Source organism: Desmodus rotundus, chromosome 11 (assembly GCF_022682495.2).
Source record: "Desmodus rotundus isolate HL8 chromosome 11, HLdesRot8A.1, whole genome shotgun sequence".
Taxonomy (NCBI): Eukaryota; Metazoa; Chordata; class Mammalia; order Chiroptera; family Phyllostomidae; genus Desmodus; species Desmodus rotundus.
The window spans coordinates 43,171,547-43,190,295 of record NC_071397.1 but is presented as its reverse complement, the minus strand read 5'-3'; the positions used below and the strand labels follow the sequence as shown (position 1 = coordinate 43,190,295).

Below are 18,749 nucleotides of genomic sequence, written 5' to 3'. Positions count from 1 at the left end.
TGGCCTCAGGTCCTACCTGCAGCCTCCTGGTCCCAGGGTACAGTCTGGCATGGGTGCTACAGAGATTCCAGGAGACAAAATTCCATGCTCATTTCCTGATGGGTGGTCTTTGCTGTAAACATAGATTTTCAGCTTTTAATTATCTTTTTCAATTTCACAATTGGCAACATAACGAGTAACATTCTCCAACAAAGTTCATTAGGTAATATATTTCTTTATTTAATCACTGTGCCCCATTTAACTGTTTTAAAATTTCCTAATTATTTGGCATGTACTCTCACCTTAATCCTGATAGAATGAGAGAGTGTGTTTAAGGCTTAGCTGGGACACTTCCTAATTAGAATGGGAGGAGAACTCAATATGTCTTTCAGGCAATATAGCAACACATTGACTACAGAGTAAGTTTAGATTATTTCTTATTTGCTTATGTTTCATATTCAAAATCACAGACCTAGGTAACTGCCAGTGTATTCATTCCAGGTTCTTCTTAGGGAATGAGGAAGCTTATGTAATCGTGAACAGAAAAGGCATGCCATCTGTACTATTTGCACCTGAAAGGAGTGAGCTATGTAGTCACAGTAAATGATTTTTAGATCATGTCTGCAAGCAGTAGATGGCAGCACACCACTTTTTTAATGTTTTATGTAGTTGTGTAGAGATTTACAAAATCCCTCTGGAATTTGTAAGTGTTTGGAGCTGAACCTCAAATTTAATGCCACATGAGGGTAAGGTATCAGACATTTGGTTTATAAGTAATAAGAAATTCTGTAAATGAAGATTTATTTTGGCATTCTTTAATTTTAGGGTTAACTGAAATGGCTAAAATAATAAAAAGTACTTACTAGTTCACCTTATTATTACTTCTATGAAATATCTGTTTTTGCATGACAGTGTTTATTTGAAATTATGTACCACAAACAAAACCAGAAGTAGCAAACAGGACGTCAAATAACAAGCCTCAAAGAGAACAGAACAAACAAAAAAAGAAGACCACACATACTTACAAACTCTCCTGAACCAATTATGTTCAAGAATTAAAATATTGCACCCCTTACTCATGTCCATTCGTGAGGCTGGTCAAAATCACGCCTTTAGGTTTTTTACAATCTAAGTATGTTCTCGGCACCTAATGAGCTTTTTAAAAGCCAGCTTAAAGTCTTCATTAAAACTTGTATAGAGCAGAGGGTTGATCAGTGAATTAACATAACCAAGCCATGTCAAAAAATCAGCCACTTCAGAGGACACGGTATAGATGCTCAGACCTACAATCAACTCTTTGATGAAAAATGGCAGCCATGACAAAATGAATGCACCCAAAATCAGTCCCAGGATGCGTGCCGCCTTGCGCTCTCTGGTACTAGAGATCTGCTGGCGTTCTCCTGGGTGATCTAGATCACTGTCAAAGGGAGGGATCCTGATGGACATGTGGATCTTTCCAAACTCTGTGGTAGGGTCTGAGGTGGAGAAGTCAGACACACAAAAAGTCTGTGTAAGTTTACAATTTGCAAATGAATTTTGGCTATCTGTGCTTCTATTGCTTAAGTGCCGGCTTGACCCTCTTTTCTGGTAAAGGCTCTTGGCTGCATGGTAAATCCGGTAATAGAGAATCAGTATCAAAGTCAGGGGGATATAAAATGCCCCAAGAGTGGAGTAAATGGTGTAGATGACATGGTCGTGCTGGATGGCACACTGACTAGGGAGCGGGCTGAGTTGGCGGTGGCTCCTCCAGAACAGAGGGGGCATAGAGATGAAGATGGAGATAGTCCACACTGTGAGGATCATCAGTCCTGCCCTCTTGATGGTCCTCTTCCTGGCGTACTCAATAGCATTGGTGATGGCCCAGTACCTGTCCAGGGCAATCACACAGAGATGGAGGATGGAGCAGGTGCAGCAGGTCATGTCCATGCTCAGCCACACCTCGCAAATGAAGTACCCTAGCTTCCAGCTGTCCATGACAATATACATGATGCTCAAGGGCATGACTAGCACTGCCACCAGGAGGTCTGTTACGGCCAGAGAACAGATTAGGTAGTTGGCGGGTTGGTGAAGCTTTTTGGTGGTGCAGATGGCCATAATCACAGCCAAGTTTAGCAACATGGTCAGGGTGGTGATGATCACCAGAGTCATGGAAATGAGCATCTTCTCAGTGATGGTCTTGGCTCTCACAGCCACATTGGCTTCTGCAGTACAGTTAGTGATGTTCATGTTTTCCCCGTTCCAGTCTACACTGTGGAGGAGGTGCTGGTTATTTTCCTTGAGCTGGAAACTACTTAGACTTGAATGCCTCTCATTGTAAGAAGGCTGTAATTTCTTCAGCTATGTAGTCTCTTGTGTTCCACTTTGGGTGAGTAGAGGGAAGCGCCACAGCATTCCTTCTGAATGGAGGGTTCCTGGAAAACAGTATGCTACTGGTTAATACATGAAAATCCATATTTTTTTCCTGGAAAACATGGTAATATTTTGTATTTATAAATTTTTTATACAATTTTGATATAAGGTTCTTTTTCTCCTCTGAATGTAAACTTCATTTTTACATTATTCTTCAAAGGATACTTTTTTCTAAAGTTCCAAAACTTTCTGATGAAGACATTACCAAATTTAGTCTATCTTTTCTTATTTATATTTATTCTTCTTTATACACGATACACACATATATAAAAGACTTTTTTTAACATTTGGAAACATACATTATGTCATGCTTTAAAAATTTGGGGACCATTACATTAAAAAATTATATTGTTTATAATAAGCAGCCTTCAAACCAGATTTAATAGTTTCATAGCAAATATTGAACTCTGGAGATATTTTAGTGTCTCAGTAGGATTGTCCAATTCTGTCTAATTATTTCTGACATTTTATATATCCCACTATGTGCTTTGGAGACAAGAGAGGAAAAGAGCATGTCATGTTACTTTGATGTTTAAGACAAATTGTTCTCAGAATAATGCAGTAAACTGACTGTGAAATGGTATCACCACTAAGCTCAAAGATCTCTGCATTTTAAAGAACATGGTTAGTTTTGGTTAATGTTTGTGTTATCTATCTATCTATCATCTAGTCTATCTATTGGATAGCTGTGATTAAGCTGGGTAGTCAGTGAGGTGAGAGACATTTATTAAATGCATAGCTGTAAGGAATTTTTAAAGAGTAAAGTTAAATATAAACGTATATTCACAAAACAATCAATTCACCATAGAGATAATCACAGCTAATGGCTGCTGGTTAGGACACTGATCAAATCCTCTGATTAGATTCTATGTGATTAGGTCCAGGAATTTTAAAGAAAAACTGGCGTTTCAGCAGTTTTACGATAGGACATTGATTGATGTAGATTATTAGGACTTCTAGATACAACGATTTCATCAAAAGATGAGAGAAGGAGCAGGCGAGGCATGTGTGGAACAGGAGTGAAAGAGGTGAGTGTCTCTGGGAGGAGTGAGGATGGGAATTCAGGGGGCAAAAATCAAAGTCTCTAGCCTAAGTGTGATATACTTCAGGACTTAATTTCTCCTGCCCATAGGGCAAAAAGAGGGCAAATAGGTGTCATTTATCCTCTAGATATTGAAAATGAAAGAAAATAATAATGATTTTCTAAACACCAAAAAGGGTGATTGTTTTAAAGACAGTCTGTATCTTTTGGCAGTTATACAAGAAACATACTGCCTCTCTGTTTCCATTATGCTTTTTAAAAAAATATCTGTATTTATTTATTTATTTATTTAATTTTTTAAAATATATTTATTGATTATGCTATTACAGTTGTCCCATTCCCCCCCTTCACTCAACTCCATCCTGCCCACCCCCCTCTCTCCCACATCCCCCCCTATAGTTCGTGTCCATGGGTCATACTTATAAGTTCTTTGGCTTCCACATTTCCTACACTATTCTTACCCTCCCCCTCTCTATTTTCCACCTATCATCTATGCTACTTATTCTCTGTACCTTTCCCCCCCTCTCCCACTCCCACTCCCCTATTGACAACCCTCCATGTGATCTCCATCTCTATGGTTCTGTTCCTGTTCTAGTTGTTTGCCTAGTTTGCTCTTGTTTTTGTTTTAGGTGTGGTCATTAATAACTGTGAGTTTGCTGTCATTTTTACTGTTCATGTTTTTGATCTTCTTTTTCTTAGGTAACAACTCCCTTTAACATTTCATATAATAAGGGCTTGGTGATGATGAACTCCTTTAACTTGACCTTATCTGAGAAGCACTTGATCTTCCCTTCCATTCTAAATGATAGCTTTGCTGGATACAGTAATCTTGGATGTAGGCCCTTGCCTTTCATGACTTCAAATACTTCTTGCCAGCCCCTTCTTGCCTGTAAGGTCTCTTTGGAGAAATCAGCTGACAGTCTTATGGGAACTCCCTTGTAGGTAACTGTGTTCTTTTCTCTTGCTGCTTCTAAGATTCTCTCCTTCTCCTTAATCTTGGCTAATGTAATGATGATGTGCCTTGGTGTGTTCCTCCTTGGGTCCAGCTTCTTTGGGACTCTCTGAGCTTCCTGGACTTCCTGGAAGTCTATTTCCTTTGCCAGACTGGGGAAGTTCTCCTTCATGATTTGTTCCAATAAGTTTTCAATTTCTTGCTCTTCCTCTTCTCCTTCTGGTACCCTTATAATTCGGATGTTGGAGCGTTTCAAGATGTCCTGGAGGTTCCTCAGCCTCTCCTCATTTTTCTGAATTCTTGTTGCTTCATTCTTTTCTGGTTGGATGTTTCTTTCTTCCTTCTTGTCCACACTTTTGATTTGAGTCCCAGTTTCCTTTGCCTCACTATTGTTTCCCTGTACATTTACCTTTGTTTCTCTTAGCATAGGCTTCATTTTTTCATCTAATTTGCGACCAAATTCAACCAATTCTGTGAGCATCCTAATTACCAGTGTTTTGAACTGTGCATCTGATAAGTTGGCTATCTGTTCGCTGCTTAGTTGAATTATTTCTGGAGCTTTGAAGTGTTCTGCCATTTGAGCCTTTTTTTTTGTCTTGGCTTGTCTGTTACTTAAAGGGGCGGAGCCTGAGGTGTTCCCCGGGGCCAGTGTAATGGTGGTCGCTGCACTGTGATGCTGTATGTGGGGGAGGGGTGGGAGGGAGCAATGGCGCCTGCTCTACTCTCCACCGGTTTTTAGTCACTCCCTCTGCTACCCACAATCAAATTGGGCCCCTCTGGTGCTGGTTCCCAAGCGGGTGGGCTTGTGCACGCTCTAGGCCCCTGTGGGTCTCTCCAAGGACCTCTCCTGTGAGGCTGGGAGTTTCTCCTGCTGCCACCCCAATCCCCACGGGTGTTTTCAATCAGAGGTTTGAGGCTTTATTTTGCCCCGCTGGAGCCCTGGGTTGCGTAGTCTACTTTGCTCCCCTGCTGTTTGTCCCAGTTTATCTATGCACGAATGTAGGGCCACAGGGTGCTACCCGCCGCTCTGCCTGTCCCGTTCTCTGCCACTCTGAGTCCGGCCCTCTCGGTTTAGCTGTGCACGAATGTAGGGCCGCAGTATCTTCCCCCGTTTGTCCCACACTCTGCCAGTCTCGGTCCTGCCACGGCAACGTGAGTCCTCTCCGCCCCGGCTGCCCATCTCCGCCCCTCCTACCGGTCTGGGTGAATGTTTATTTTTTATCAACTTGGTGTTGGACTTCCTTGCCCTTAGATTATCTGTCAGTTCTGGTTGTGCGAGTAGGCGCAGTGTGTCTACCTACGCCACCATCTTGGTTCTACTTCCATTATGCTTTTACAGTGTTTGCTGTAGATGTACCACTTTTGGATGTCTCATGTTTCTCTAGTTCTTCCAGTGAACTTGCTCCATCAACAGTCTCCTCTTTATTGTAAATTGGATGTTTTTCCTCCACTGGTACCTTGCCTTCCTTCTATGATCAGTTTAAATGTGCAATTAAATTTGAACCCAGAGTTACAAACAATGATATGGGGGTTGACTAATAGAGGGGAGAGGGTGGGGCTGAATGGAGGTGAAGGAAGTGAATGGAGGTGAATGGAGGTGAAGGAAGAAAAAGCAGGAACAACTGTGATAGCATAAAAAAATAAATAATAAAAAATACACTTTACTGTCTTCAGCATTTAGTGCCCCTTTATAGCAATGAATAAAGATTTTACTGTTTCTGATCTGGTCGAATGTATCACAGAGAAAATATTTTTTTTTTGCTAATCACATAGTATCTCACAGAAAGTTAGAACATATGTAATATGAAAGTTTATAGTTCAGAGACATAAAATAGTAAAGAGTTTAAACAAAAAAATAAATTTGAGGCGAGGCTAAAAAGTTGAATACATTTGGGCTCTGAATCAGACAGACCTAGGTTCAGAATTACAGCTGAGCCAGCTGCTAGCTGCTTGGGGCAACTTCTCTATATTTCTCCCTCTGTCCCATATCTTTATTTCTCAATTTTGACCTCTTTTTCTTTAACAAAATTAAATATATATATATATTTTTTGCTGCAGTTAGTAATCCATAGTTATGTTTTTCTTGGGTTCTTGAGTTTTGCTGGAAATAATAGTTCTCAATTAAAAGGCCTTTCAACTCTGATTATAAGATTGAGTATAGAGAATCGCATGAATAAGGGACAGAAAACTAGAATTTTCAATTTGATAATAGAGGCAGTTAGGAAATGTAGTTATTTTGAAAGCATTCGGTAAAAATAATCAGAATTAATACAGTTTCATAGAGCTTTAAAAGCTGTTCTGCTTATCTGAGCTCCTGTAACTCCTAATTGTCAGGATGGGCGGGGATATCTGCCTGGCAACCTAAGCCCACCCCTTATCCTGTCAAAGAGGTCAGAATGTCAGGATGGGTGGGGTAGGACAAAATGGCAGCCAAACTACAACCCAGAAGAGACGGCTGATGTCAAACCAGGGAACCACCAATGATAGATTGCCACCTGGTTCAAAGAGACCAATCCCTAGTCCCCACATAGAGAGCCAACCAGAATTTGGTGCATAAAACCCCGCCATATTCCCTGCTTGGGTGCAACTTCCCCAGCCCCGCTCTGCGGACCCAGGAACCTCGCCCGGGTGCGCAAACCCCAATAAAGCTCTGTACTGCCTAATTTTGTGGCTGATTAGCATTTCTTCCTCGGCTGAGCCTAAGAAAACCTTTCACTAATTATCATTTCTCTGGTGACACCATTTTGTTCCTACTTTGTAACTATTTTTCATCCTCCCCTCCCTGCCATCCCTCAGCAGGCTATACACTTCTGGAGGGTAGGATGTATGTCTGATATATCTTTTTAACTGCTTCTAGTGAAATTAGCAAAAACTCTGCACTTTGGAGGGAACTACATTGTTAGCTCTTTAACATGACTTACTGGTTTATTTTGTGCCCTTGCCTTTTAGAGTAGGAGTTAAGTTTTCATCCTTGGGCTGTCAGTCACCCCCAAATCCTGCACATGTTCAACCTGCCAACATTTATTTCCTAACAACATGTTCTTTTGAAATGCAAGGTGAGATCACCTGGGGAGCAGGGACAGATTGAACAAGTCTGAGAACTGGGCCTTGGAGAGCTTCTCTGTTTAAAGGTCAGGTAGAGAAGGAGGAAACTGCAAAGCAGAGAACGGCTAGTGAGGTGGAGGAGAATGATGAGAGAGAATTCCATCCCAAGGACACGTGAAGTAGATGTATTAAATAAGAGAGTGATCAATGTTGTAAATGTGACTGACGGGCCATGGGTGGTGACAACCTGATCATTGAACTGGGCAATATGAATGACATTGATGACTTTGACAAGAGCAGTTTGGTGCAGTAGTGGAGACGAAAGGCTGAATGTGGTTTCAAGAAAGAGTGGGAGGAGAGGAAATAGAAGTGAGTAAAGTGATTTAAGAGTTTTGCTGATAAGGGGAGCAGAGAAATAAGGTAGTAACCGTGGAGGAGATGTGGGGTCAAGCTTGTTTCATTTTGACGATTGTCTTTTTTACTCAGGCCATTTGTCATTTTCCTTGCTGCTGCACTCAATATTCTTTATATCAGGACAAAGAACATTTTGGGGCTGCGTGAAATGTAAAAGAAGAAGCAGGAAAGCAGTAATGGAGGAGGCTAGTACACAGTCAGTGGGGCTTGGGGACCCCAGGTAAGAATTTCTTGAGCAATTTAAGGGATCATATTGGAGGCAGTGAAGGGGCCAAAGAAACCGGCATACTCAGGAAATGACCCAGCCTCAGCTGTCTTGTCTTCTTTTTAATCTTAAGAAGATAACACATGGTTTTACAATCACTACCAACTCCTAAGGAGATAGTGTGATTTCTAATTAGAACAGTGTTGGTTAAATGGTACCTGAAAATCCCTTAAGTCTCTTTAGTTTTTCAAGTAGTAGGAAAGAAGGGACTATAATAATACTTAACTCAAAATCCATTCTGCAGAACCAATTCAAATATTAATAACAACACACCAAACTTGTATTAATCCACTAAATGGAAAATTAACTGCAATAATCATAGTTAAAATGGACATATCAGGAGTTGATGCAAGAACTTCTTGGGAGCTTCTGACTTTCAGTTTCTTCTCTAATTATGACCTGGAAAATACCAGTGCATTCCAAAGCTATGTTTCAATGTTTTTTTATTAAAATGAGTAGGAGAGAACCATTCTAAGCCAAACTGGTTAGTACATGCTGCTCTCATTTACCAGGGTGCTTTAGAACCTCAGTGATGGTCAGACAAGCACCAAAGAGATGAGATCATGAGCACACTCAACTCATTTTTAATTTTACCATCTTCTGTGGGTTTTCAATAACTATTTAGAATTCACCATATTTTTCACCTCTTCTTTGATTGTTTTCATTTTGCCCAAATTGCTCCAAATCATTTTTAGAAAAAATCTACAGTATGTGCCCATTTCTTCTTTTTTTGTTATTTTGGAAGTGACAGATTGCCCCCATATTACTAATTTTATCTCTCTAATTGTTCCTTAAATTCACTTCCTCAGTCTTCATAAAGACTTTTCTTTATCTGTCCAAGCAAAGGAAGGGTGGATAGTAATATATTTTTCAATTTGATCTTCAATGGGAGCCAAGGAAGATATAAAAGATTAGAGTGTGGGTTTTTAAATTTTTTTTATTATTTATTTCCTTATTGAAGTTGTGATTGGGATATACATGTAGTTTATCATTGTAAAAATTCAAAGAAGACAGAGTACATAGAGTTTAAAGAGAATTTTATATATTCTGGACACAAGTCTACATATAAAAACATTTGTCGGAAAAATGGTTTTTTGAACATTGTATTCCATTCTGTGGTTTGCCTTGTAGTTTTTAAGGATGTCTTTTGATAAGCAGATTTTAATTTTGATGAAGTCTACATTATCTACTTTTTCTTTATGATCAGAGCTCCTTGTCTCCTAAGGAGTCTTTTCCAAACTTAAGGTCATAAACGTATTTTTCTATATTTTCTTTGAGAAGTTTAATAGCTTTCACTTTTATGTTCATGTTGGAAGTAGTCAGAGAGAACAGGACTGCTGGTTGACAAGAGAACTGGACCTAGGCAATGGGAGGCTCCTTATCCCATCCCATTCTTAGAATGTACCTCTGCCCACTGTTCTCATAGCTGGAGAAACTTTAAAGAGGCAGCCTTGAGAGGGCAGTGTGTTGTTTAGGCCATCTGTATGGTGTTTGTAACTGAACCTTGCTAGAGCATCTATATAAACTTATAAGGCAGGCACAGTAACCTATTTGTCTTGCAGCTGCCCAAAACAAGTCTCATATGTAATTTCTCTGGCTTATTAACCCTGTCACCTACCAATCTGGAGTGGTCTGCTTCTTTCTTCCATCTCTCCTTGCTCTCTGTGTACAAGTACCGATTTCCTGAATTTTCATACCGACAGTTCATGATCCATTTTGAGTTCATGTGAAGGGTGTTGAAGTTTATTTTTTTACCCTGTATGGATGTCTACGTATTTCAGCACTTTTTGTGGGGAAGACTGTCCCCATTAAAATATGTCAGTTTAATTCTATACCCTCTCTTCTGTTCTGTTGACCTACTTTTATGCCAATAGAACATTGTGTTGATTACTGTTGTTTTTATAGTAAGTCATGAGATTAGGTGATGTGAGTCCAACTTAGTTCTTTTTCAATATTGTCTTGGGTATTCTAGAGTCTATTAATTTCCATATATATTTTAGAATCAAACTGTCAATTCCTCCAAAACCCCTGATGAAATTTTAGTGGGATTATGTAAAAATTATAAAATAAATAAAGGAGAATTAAATTTATCAATATTATGTGTCCTTTGATCTATGACCAACATAGCATTCTTCATTTATTCTTAATTTTTCTCAGTAACATTAGTAGTTTTCAATGTAGTGTTTTTTTCACATATTTATTTATATATATCCCTATGTATTTTAATATATTTGATGTTTTTGTAAGTGGTATTTGTATTGCAATTTCCATTTTTATTGTCTGTATAGAAAAATGGAATGGATTTTGTGGATTAGTACCCTGTTGAATACTCTTATCAATTCTGGTAAATATTTTGTAGGGTCATGATTTTTCTAAGAAAAAAATCATATCATTTACAACTAGAGGTTGTTTTATTTCTTTTCCAATTTTATTTTTTTATATACCCTTATCATACTGACTAGACTTCCAGTAAAATACTGAGTAGAAGTGATGGAAGCAGATATTCTTACCTTGTTCCCAGCATTAGAGAGGAAAAATGTTCATAATTCACCATTATTATATTAGCAAAATTTTTCCTTGGATCTCTTTTATTGGTTTGAGTAGAATTTTTTCTATTCTGAAATTGCTGGTAGTTTTTATAATAAGAGGTTGTTTAATTTTTATTAAATCTACCTTTTATTCTATTGCGATGATTTTTATGACATTTTTCTTTATTCTGTTAATGTGATGACTTAAAGTAATTGATTTTTGGATGTTAAACCAGTCTTGCATTTTTGGAAAAATTTCTATTAGTTATGGCGTATTGTCCATTTAAAATATTGTTGTATTTGACATGCTTCATATTTTGTTAAAAATTTTTATGTTTATTTTTAGGAGAGATATTTGTATGAATGTTTATTTTCCTGTACTTACCTTGCCTAGTTTTGATAGCAAAATAATGCTGACCTTTAAAAATAAGTTTTAGAATTCTGGCCAAGACAGAGGCATAGGCAGATATGCTTTGCTTCCTTGCACAACCAAAAGAAGGACAACAACAAATTTAAAGACAAAAAACAACCAGAATTGCCAGAAAATCAAACTGTATGGAAGTCTGACAACCAAGGAGATAAAGAAGAAACATTCATCCAGACCGGTAGGAGGGGCGGAGATGGGCAGCGGGTGGAGGGGGGAGAGAACTTGTGGCAAGGTGGCGGCTGGAGGACACAGTGAGGTGGTGGATTGTGGAACGGGGTAGGCCAGGCTGCAGCTAGCAGACCCCACAAGGTGGTGACTGGCAGACCCTGTGGCCCCACATTTGCACATAGATAAACTGGGAGGAAAGGCGGGGGAGCTAAGCAGACCACCCAACCCAGGGCTCCAGCTCCGGGAAATAAAGCCTCAAACCTCTGATTGAAAATACCTGTGGGGATTGAGGCGACACCAGGAGAAACTCCCAGACTCACAGGAGAGTTCCTTGGAGGGACCCACAGGGGCCTAGAGCATGCTCAAGCCCACCCACTTGGGAATCAGCACCAGAGGGGCCCAATTTGACTGTGGGTGGCAGAGGGAGTGACTGAAACCTGGCAGAGAGTGGAGCAAGTGCCATTGCTCCCTCTCAGCCTCTCCCCCACGTACAGCATCACAGTGCAAAGATCAGCGTTACACCACCCTGGTGAACATCTAAGGCTCCACCCCTTTATGTAACAGGTGCTCCAAGCCAACAAAAATGGCCCAAATGAAAGAACAGATCAAAGCTCCAGAAAAAAGACAACTAAGCAATGAAGAGATAGCCAACCTATCAGATGCACAGTTCAAAACACTGGTAATTAGGATGCTCACAGAATTGGTTGAATTTGGTCGCAAATTAGATGAAAAAATGAAGCCTATGCTAAGAGAAACAAAGGTAAATGTACAGGGAAACAATAGTGAGGCAAAGGAAACTGGGACTCAAATCAAAAGTGTGGACAAGAAGGAAGAAAGAAACATCCAACCAGAAAAGAATGAAGCAACAAGAATTCAGAAAAATGAGGAGAGGCTGAGGAACCTCCAGGACATCTTGAAACGCTCCAACATCCGAATTATAAGGGTACCAGAAGGAGAAGAGGAAGAGCAAGAAATTGAAAACTTATTGGAACAAATCATGAAGGAGAACTTCCCCAGTCTGGCAAAGGAAATAGACTTCCAGGAAGTCCAGGAAGCTCAGAGAGTCCCAAAGAAGCTGGACCCAAGGAGGAACACACCAAGGCACATCATCATTACATTAGCCAAGATTAAGGAGAAGAAGAGAATCTTAGAAGCAGCAAGAGAAAAGAACACAGTTACCTACAAAGGAGTTCCCATAAGACTGTCAGCTGATTTCTCCAAAGAGACCTTACAGGCAAGAAGGGGCTGACAAGAAGTATTTGAAGTCATGAAAGGCAAGGACCTACATCCAAGATTACTGTATCCAGCAAAGCTTTCATTTAGAATGGAAGGGCAGATCAAGTGCTTCTCAGATAAGGTCAAGTTAAAGGAGTTCATCATCACCAAGCCCTTATTATATGAAATGTTAAAGGGAGTTGTTACCTAAGAAAAAGAAGATCAAAAACATGAACAGTAAAAATGACAGCAAACTCACAGTTATTAATGACCACACCTAAAACAAAAACAAGAGCAAACTAGGCAAACAACTAGAACAGGAACAGAACCATAGAGATGGAGATCACATGGAGGGTTGTCAATAGGGGAGTGGGAGTGGGAGAGGGGGGGAAAGGTACAGAGAATAAGTAGCATAGATGATAGGTGGAAAATAGAGAGGGGGAGGGTAAGAATAGTGTAGGAAATGTGGAAGCCAAAGAACTTATAAGTATGACCCATGGACATGAACTATAGGGGGGCAATGTGGGAGGGAGGGGGTGGGCTGGTTGGAGTGGAGTGATGGGGGGGAATGGGACAACTGTAATATCATAATCAATAATTTTTTTAAAAAAGAAGAAACATTCATCCAGACTGCACTGCCATGCAGCAAAGTGGTTTGCCCTGCTGTAGTGAATATCTAAGTCTCCACCCCTTAAAATGTGAAAGGTGGCCTGAGCCAAAGAAACATGGCCCAAATGAAAGAATAGGTCAAAACTCCAGAAAAAGAACTAAGCGATGAGGAGACAGCCAACTTATCAGATGCAGACTTGAAAGCACTGGTAATCAGGATGCTCAAAGAAATGATTGAGTACAGATGCCAAATAAAGGAGAAATGAAGGCCATGCAAAGTGAAATAAAAAATATATATACCGGGAACCAACAATGAATGGAAGAAAACTGAGACTCAAATCAACAATCTGGAACAGAAGGAAGAAATAAACATTCAACCAAAACAGAAAGAAGAAACAAGAATTCAAAAAAATGAGGAGAGGCTTTGGAACCTCCAGGACATCTTTAAATGTTCCAACATCCAAATTATAGGGGTGCCAGAAGGAGAAAAGGAAGAGCAAGAAATTGAAAACTTACTTGAACAAATAAAAAGGAGAACTTCCCTAATCTGGCAAAGAAAATAGACTTCCAGGAAGTCCAGGAAGTTCAGAGGGTCCCAAAGAAGTCAGACCCAAGGAAGCACACACCAAGACACATCATAACTACATTACCAAAGATGAAAGAGAGGGAGAGAATCTTAAAAGCAGCAAGAGGAAAGGAAACAGTTACCTATGAAGGAGTCCCCATAAGACTATCAGATGATTTTTCAAAAGAAACCTTGCAGGCAAGAAGGGGCTGGAAAGAAATATTCCAAGTCATGAAAGGCAAGTACCTACACCCAAGATTACTCTAAAGGGCAGATAAAGTTCTTCCCAGATAAGGTCAAGTTAAAGGAGTTCATCATCACCAAGCCCTTCATAATTGAAATGTTAAAGGGATTTATCTAAGAAAAAGAAGATAAAAAATATGAACAGTAAAATGACAACAAACTCACAGTCATTAACAACTGAACATAAAACAAAAAACAAAAGCAAACTAAGCAAACAACTAGAACAGGAACAGAATCACAGAAATGGAGATCACATGGAGGACTATCTGTGTGGAGGGGCTGGGGGCAGGTGGACAATAGGGGAAAATGTAGAGGGAATAAGAAGCATAATTGGTAGGTACAAAGTAGACAGGGGAAGGTTAAGAATAGTATAGGAAATGGAGAAACCAAAGAACTTATATGTATGACCCATGAACATGAACTAAGTAGGGTGGGGAATGCTGGAGGGCGGGGTGTACTGGGTACAGGGGGATAAAGGGAGGGAAAAATGGGACAACTGTAATAGCATTATCAATAAAATATACTTTAAATCAGTTTTAAAAACTTTTGGAAAAAGTTTGAAAATATTGATGTCATTTCTTTTGCAAATATTTAGTGAAATTCACTTGTGGATCCTCTGAATCTTGAATTTAACCTATGGGAAGATTTTAATTAGAAATTCAATTTTTAAGACATACATAGGGCTTTTAAAGGTTTCTATTTATTCTTGTTTTGCTTTTGGTGATTTATGTCCTTTAAGAAATTTGTTTATTTTATCTAAATTTTAAATAGATAGCCATAAAGTTGGTTGTGATGTTCCTTTCATATCCCTTCAATGCTTGTAATATACTATATAGTGATATTTGCTCTTTCATTCTTGAAATTGATAATTTCAGTTTTTTTCTTGATCAGTATAGGTAAGGATTTAAAAAAATTTATTGATCTTTGCAAAGAATCAGCTTCCTCTATTATTAATTCTTTAATTATTTTCAGCCTTCATATTTATTATTTCCTTCTTTCCTTACTTTTTCTTTTTCTGGTCTATTAATTAGTTTAAAACTTTTTCACCAACAATATAGTTAGAATTATAAATTGTTCTCTAAGCACTCTTTGGTGTGCATCCTAAAAATTTTAATAATTATATTTTTATTATTATTCAGTCAAAAATATTTTCTTTTTTTTCATGGTTTCTTATTTGGTTTATGCAATATTTATGAGGGCATTTCATAACTTCAAAATATTTCAGGATTTCACAGATTCTTTTAAAGTTGATTTTTAATTCCATCGTATTCAGGCTCACAAAATAGAGTCTGTATGATTTCAATCATTTGAAGTTTATTGAAACTTATATGGTTCAGCTAATCATTTATGTTGGTGATATTATGTATGTTTAAAAATAATGTGTATTCTGTGATCTATGTAATTTGGTTTACATTATTGTTCAAATCTTCTATAGCTCTACTGATGTTTTGTCAACTTGCTCTATCAATTATTGAGATAACTGTTAAACTCTCCAACTATAGTTGTGGGTATGCCAATCTCTCTCTCTAGTGCTGTCAATTTCTGAGTGGTGTATTTAGAAGGTCTGTTATTAGATCCATACTTATTTAGAATTATGTCTTCTTGATGAATTGACTAAATCTTTTTGTAATATGTCCATTTGTCCCCAATAATATTCTATGCCCTGATGTTTATTTTGTATATTAATATAGCCACTCCAGCCTTCTTTTAATTAATGTTTGTATGATATATCTTTTTTATGTCCTTTTACTTTTAACCCATCAATATCTTTATATATGATAGCTTTCTTATAGACAGCCTCTAGTCGTGTCTTGCATTTTATCTGGCCTGACATTCTCTGACCTTTCATTAGGATGTTTAGATCATTTAAACTTAATGTAATTGTTGATGTGCTTGGTTTTAATTCTACCATCTTTTATGTATTTTCTGTTCAGGTTTCCTTTTATGTCCTTAGTATTTTGTAATTTTTAGCATAAAGTCCTATATATGTTATGTTAGATTTTTACCAAGTATTGTAGTTTCTTTGGAGTGATTATAAATGGCATCATGTTTTTAACTTCAGTTTCCACACATTTATTTTTATGATGTAGAAATGTAATTGATTTTGTGTGGGAAACCGTTCCAAGCGTGGGAAATATGGCTCAGCCTCCACTTGGAAAACCAGTGGGGAGCAAAGTAGGCGGGCAGGACCCACGTCCATGGATAAGTTCTCCAGTGGGAAATCAGGCCTGCATTGTACCTAGACTGCTATGAGACTTGCTCTTGCTAAAAAACTCCCTCACCCTGAATTGAGGAAGCAAATGTTTACTGAGTATCTTTATCTTCCCAGAATCTGGACTAGACCCCCCAGGTATGGGACAAAGCCTTTTCGACCATTTCTCCTTTTACATTGCAAATATCCCCCCCCCCCTTTGATGTACTCAGTGACTTCCTCTCCTGTGTCTGCAAAGATAACCACCCCAAACAAACCTATGAATAATAAATGAGGACCATCTTTGATGTAGGAGGCCTAGAAAAACAATAAAGCCTGTCCAGGCCGGGGTGAAGGGGTCTCTCTCTAACTTGGAGAGTAGCCGCGTAGCCCCTTTTCCTCCACCAGATTTCTATAGTCCGTGTGTATGTGTGTTTGAATACTGAAACCTCAATAGCAGATCTTGAGGGACGAGATCTGCATCAATTTTGTGTATTGATCTTGTGTTATATAACCTTGCTTAATTCACTTACTAGTTATAGGACTTTTTGGGTAGATTCTTGAAGTTTTCTACATAGATGATCATGCCATTGAAACACTTTTATTTCTTCTTTCTCATCTGTATGACTTTTCTTGCCTTATTGAAGTAGCTAGACCTTCTAGGACTATGTTGCTTATTGGTAGTGAAAACAGATATCTTTATCTCATGTCTTATTTTAGGGAGAAAACATTTAGCATTTCCCTATTAATAGAATAGAGTGTTTTTTGGGAGGGAATGTAAGCAGACATGGTATGTGCCACTTGTAGGCCTGGTCTACAAAAACTTCGAATGTACTGTCTCTATGCTCAGGCTCTGTCCACCAGTGGATGGGATGGGAGTATCTTGGGTCCCTGAATGGCTAGAATAGTAACCTTCTGGCTTGCAATAGATCATGATATATGTAAGAAATGACATTTTATTTTATTAAACTACTAATAGTTTGGAATTTATCAGTGCAAGGGACTAATATTATTTACCTTAAGTAGCACATCAACTATCTTTGGATTAGATTCAATTTTTTTTTAATTTTAATTTTTTATTGTTATTCAATTACAGTTGTGTGCCTTTTCTCCCCATCTCTCCACCGCACCCCAGCCCAACACCCCTCCCTCCCCCACCTCCACCCTCCCCTTTGATTTTGTACATGTGTCCTTTATAGTAGTTCCTGTAATCTCCTCTTCTCACTGTCCCCTCCCCATTCCCCCCTGCCCATTGTTAGATTGTTCTTAACTTCAATGTCTCTGGTTATATTTTGTTTGCTTTTTTTTTTCTATTTATTATGTTCCAGTTAAAGGTGAGATCATATGGTATTTGTCCCTCACCGCCTGACTTATTTCACTTAGCATAAGGCTCTCCAGTTCCATCCATGCTGTTGCAAAGGGTATAAGCTCCTTCTTTCTCTCTGCTGCATAGAATTCCATTGTGTAAATATACCATAGTTTTTGGATCCACTCGTTTGCTGATGGGCACTTAGGCTGCTTCCATTATTTGGCTATTGTCAATTGTGCTGCTATGAACATTGGGGTGCACAGGTTCTTTTGGATTGGTGTTTCAGGATTCTTAGAGTATAATTCCAGCAGTGGAATTGCTGGGTAAAAGGGCACTTCTATTTTTAGTTTTCTGAGGAAATTCCATACTGTTTTCCACAGTGGCCTCACCAGTCTGCATTCCCACCAACACTGCACTAGGGTTCCCTTTTCTCCGCATCCTCTCCAACATTTGTTTGTGGATTTGTTTATGTTGGCCACTCTGACTGGTGTGAGATGGTACCTCATTGTGGTTTTAATTTGCATCTCTCTGATGGCTAGTGATGCTGAGCATCTTTTCATATGTCTCTGGGCCCTGTGTATGTCTTCCTTGGAGAAGTGTCTGTTCAAGTCCTTTGCCCATTTTTTAATTGGGTTGTTTGTCTTCCTGGAGTGGAGTCATGTGAGTTCTTCATATATTTGGGAGATCAGGCCCTTGTCTGAGGTATCATTGGCAAATATGTTTTCCCATACTGTTGGTTCTCTTTGTAATTTGGTGCTATTTTCTTTAGCCATGCAGAAGCTTTTTATTTTGATGAGGTCCCATTTGTTTCTTCTTTCCTTTATGTCTCTTGCTTTAGGGGACATGTCTGTGAGGATGTTGCTGCGTGGAATGTCTGAGATTTTCCTGCCAATGTTTCCCTCAAGGACTTTTATGGTGTTACAACTTATATTTAAGTCTTTTATCCATCTTGAGTTTATTTTTGCGTATGGCGTAAGTTGGCAAATCGAGTTTCATTTTTTTTGCACGTAGCTGTCCAGATCTGCCAACACTATCTGTTGAAGAGGCTGTTTTTGCTCCATTTTATCCTCCTGCCTCCTTTGTCAAATATTAATTGACCGTAAAGACTTGAGTTTATTTCTGGGCTCTCTGTTCTGTTGCATTGGTCTATGTGCCTGTTTTTATGCCAGTACCAGGCTGTTTTGATTACAGTGGCCTTGTAATACAGTTTGATATCAGGTATTGTGACTCCTCCAGCTTTGTTCTTCTTTCTCAAAATTGCTGCAGCTATTTGGGGTTGTTTATGGTTCCATATAAATTTCTGAAATGTTTGTTCTATATCTGTGAAATATGTCATGGGTACTCTAATAGGGATTGCATTGAATCTATAAATTGCTTTGGGTAGTATG

At 38.8% G+C, this 18,749-nt stretch overlaps 1 protein-coding gene across 1 annotated transcript in view; it reads right to left on the bottom strand.

Moving 5' to 3' along the window:
- Positions 1–884: 884 nt before the first annotated feature.
- Positions 885–18,749, bottom strand: part of HTR1E (5-hydroxytryptamine receptor 1E) — a 79,216-nt gene continuing 61,351 nt past the window's right edge. The window contains exon 2 of the mRNA XM_053914088.1: positions 885–2,390. Within this exon, the coding sequence (XP_053770063.1) occupies positions 1,108–2,205 (1,098 nt within the window). The 5' untranslated portion in view covers positions 2,206–2,390 and the 3' untranslated portion in view covers positions 885–1,107. The remainder of the gene's footprint in view (positions 2,391–18,749) is intronic.